At 43.0% G+C, this 2,680-nt stretch overlaps 1 protein-coding gene across 1 annotated transcript in view; it reads left to right on the forward strand.

Moving 5' to 3' along the window:
- The first annotated feature begins 798 nt into the window (after nucleotides 1-798).
- sqlea (squalene epoxidase a) overlaps nucleotides 799-2,680 on the forward strand; it is a 12,244-nt gene continuing 10,362 nt past the window's right edge. The window contains exons 1-2 of the mRNA XM_037677140.1: nucleotides 799-1,185; nucleotides 1,411-1,660. Coding sequence (XP_037533068.1) covers nucleotides 913-1,185; nucleotides 1,411-1,660 — 523 coding nt within the window. The 5' untranslated portion in view covers nucleotides 799-912. The remainder of the gene's footprint in view (nucleotides 1,186-1,410; nucleotides 1,661-2,680) is intronic.

Here is a 2,680-nt window from a genome sequence, read left to right on the forward strand (position 1 = left end):
AATTTTAAACATATTGTTGTAAAGTTTGGTGGGGTGGTAGCTTAGACTGGTCCTCAACACATAATCTGAGCACAAACACATTGCACCAGTTTAGTCATTAACTTTCAGAATTGACTGTCTGTTAGCAAAATTTCTCATGTACCACTGGATGGCATTTATTGAAGCTTTCATGAAATAGTCATTAGTTGTACATCTACATCAGATCAACTTTTGAACTCAATTTAATTTAAGATATACACCTTACCAGCCAACACCGACAGTGTGGTAGTAGCTGAGTCATTCACAACACATACTCTGAGCATGACATCTTGTCTCAAGGAGACAAGATCTTAGTTTAAAACTCCAGCCTGAAAACAGGGGGTGGCATGCATTCCTTCAGTGAGGCCTATATTAATTGACTCTAGTTCCAGATGTTGCTGTCGTTTTATCTGGGTTTGGATAAAGCTGTGTTTTGACTAATATCACCAGACAGACAGCTTGATAGGAGCTCTCACTCTGCGCCAACATCCAGTAAACTTCACGTCATGGCTCCCTGTCGGGGTGAATTCAAAAGCGCACCTTTCATTGACATCACATCATACTGTGCTGTCGGGCTGCGGGCCAATCAGCGGCTGAGAGGAGGACCACTGTGGGCGTGTCTGTCCAATCAGCGCATAGCGTGAGCTCTGCTCACCGACTCGTCGCTCCTGATTGGTGGATCGACCGGAGCAGCAGGCGGGACGTCAAACCTGCGAATCGGAAGAAGTCCCGACTTTCTGACGGTCATGAATCATTCAGCAGCATCCCTCTACTGTCTGGGAGCGGCTGAGCTCAGGTTCCTGTGACAAACTGACCCGGAGCGCGTTGCATGAAACATTTTCTACCAAAACTCTGGCATTTCATCTACATTTAGTCTACTTTTTATTTAAAGACATGTGGACCTTTCTGGGAGTTGCAACCTTCACCTATTTGTACAAAAAGTCCAGCGTGTTTCTGGCCCTGGCCCCCAAGCAGCTGGCTCTGGCTGCAGTGTTTCTTGCAGCCGGGCTGCTGCTCTCATACATCAGGTTTTTTCACGGCCACAGACTCTCACTGTCTCATGTTGTCAGTCAGCCTTTACACTTTTTGTCCTTTTTACCCCTTTTCAACCATTTAGTCCCACACAGTGTGACACTGGAGAGCAGCAGAGCAGACAAACTTAAAAAGGTAAGTAAAAACTAAATATGATATTTGTCTAAACTTGTTATTTTATTAGACGTATATTTAATTTTTCTTGAAGCATGCTCTAAAATCCAGGCAGAACAAGGTTAAGTCAGGTCCTCTGGACTGATGCTTGTTTGTTGAACAAAGTTTTAGTTTGTAAGTTTCATCCCTAAAGTCTGGAAAGGACATTAAAAAACTGATCAACTCGTGATCCGTCTTCTGTTGCAGAGTAAAAGAAGAAGCAGACCAGAAACAGAGACCTCTGAGGGGCCCTCAGCCTGCGGCTCCTCTGTGGCCCCAGAGCCAGATGTGGTCATCGTTGGGGCGGGGGTCCTGGGCTCAGCCATGGCAGCTGTCCTGGCCAGGGATGGGAGGAGGGTGACGGTGGTGGAGAGAGACCTGAAGGAGCCGGACAGGATCGTTGGGGAGCTGCTGCAGCCTGGGGGGTACAGGGCCCTCAGAGAGCTGGGACTGGAAGGTTGGTGTGTGGCCCCTGAAGCCTCAAACATGATGTGACACACAGCTGGCTGCTTCTCATGATGAAGGCGTGAAGTCAAATCTAACTTATTCTCCACAGTATATCCAGTCAGGAGCACTTAATTTGTTTTTCACCTTTATTTCAGATTATTTTTATGGATTATGAAATATTTAGCTAACAGAATACACAGAACATTATCACCCTTTTGTCTTTGGTGGGAAACAAAATCCAACAGAACAATTCAGTGTCCAAACAGGAAGTAATGATAGTGCTGCTAAAGTGTGACAGAACTGTTTTATTCTTGCATTTTGTGTTCATAACAGATTAATTATTTTTTTGTTAATCTTTGGGATTATGGAGGCATAACACTCCTAAACAGTCTGACATTTAATTTAATATGGAAACAAGAAACCCTGAACTGGAGATTTCAGTCCCTCGTTTAAAAGTAGAGCCAGAACAGGACTGGCTGTAAATGTTAAATAATGGTGAGAGAAAATAAAAATAATGTTTGCAGGAATCAAGTTCGGTGTGTTGAGAGATGGAAACAGATGTTAATGTGTAAAACAGAACAGTGTGGTGGACACGGCTCCTGTGCTCCTAGTCTGGCTCACGACCAGCCAAGTCTTTTATTTTGGTAGTCAGAAGCTGAAAAATGTGCAAACTACTAATTTGACAGACATCACTGACAGAGCTTTATGTATTTAAAACAATTAAAATAAATGTAGAATTTATTGGCCACACTGTTGTGAATGTCTAATAAAAAATACAGCTTGTTAGACAATGTTGTCTAAAAACACATAAAACTGGAGAACTAGTGCTGCGAACAGATTTTACTGTTGTGTTCAGTGTTTTTGTTAAACAGCTGCTTTTAAACTTGATTCATTGTTAGTTATCCTCAGTGGGTGTAGTTCAGTGTGTAGTTCACTGTGTAGTTCAGTGTGTAGTTCAGTGTGTATTTCAGTGTGTAGTTCACTGTGTAGTTCAGTGTGTAGTTCAGTGTGTAGTTCACTGTGTATTTCA

This window comes from Nematolebias whitei, chromosome 5, assembly GCF_014905685.2.
Source record: "Nematolebias whitei isolate Nwh7 chromosome 5, NemWhi1, whole genome shotgun sequence".
Taxonomy (NCBI): Eukaryota; Metazoa; Chordata; class Actinopteri; order Cyprinodontiformes; family Rivulidae; genus Nematolebias; species Nematolebias whitei.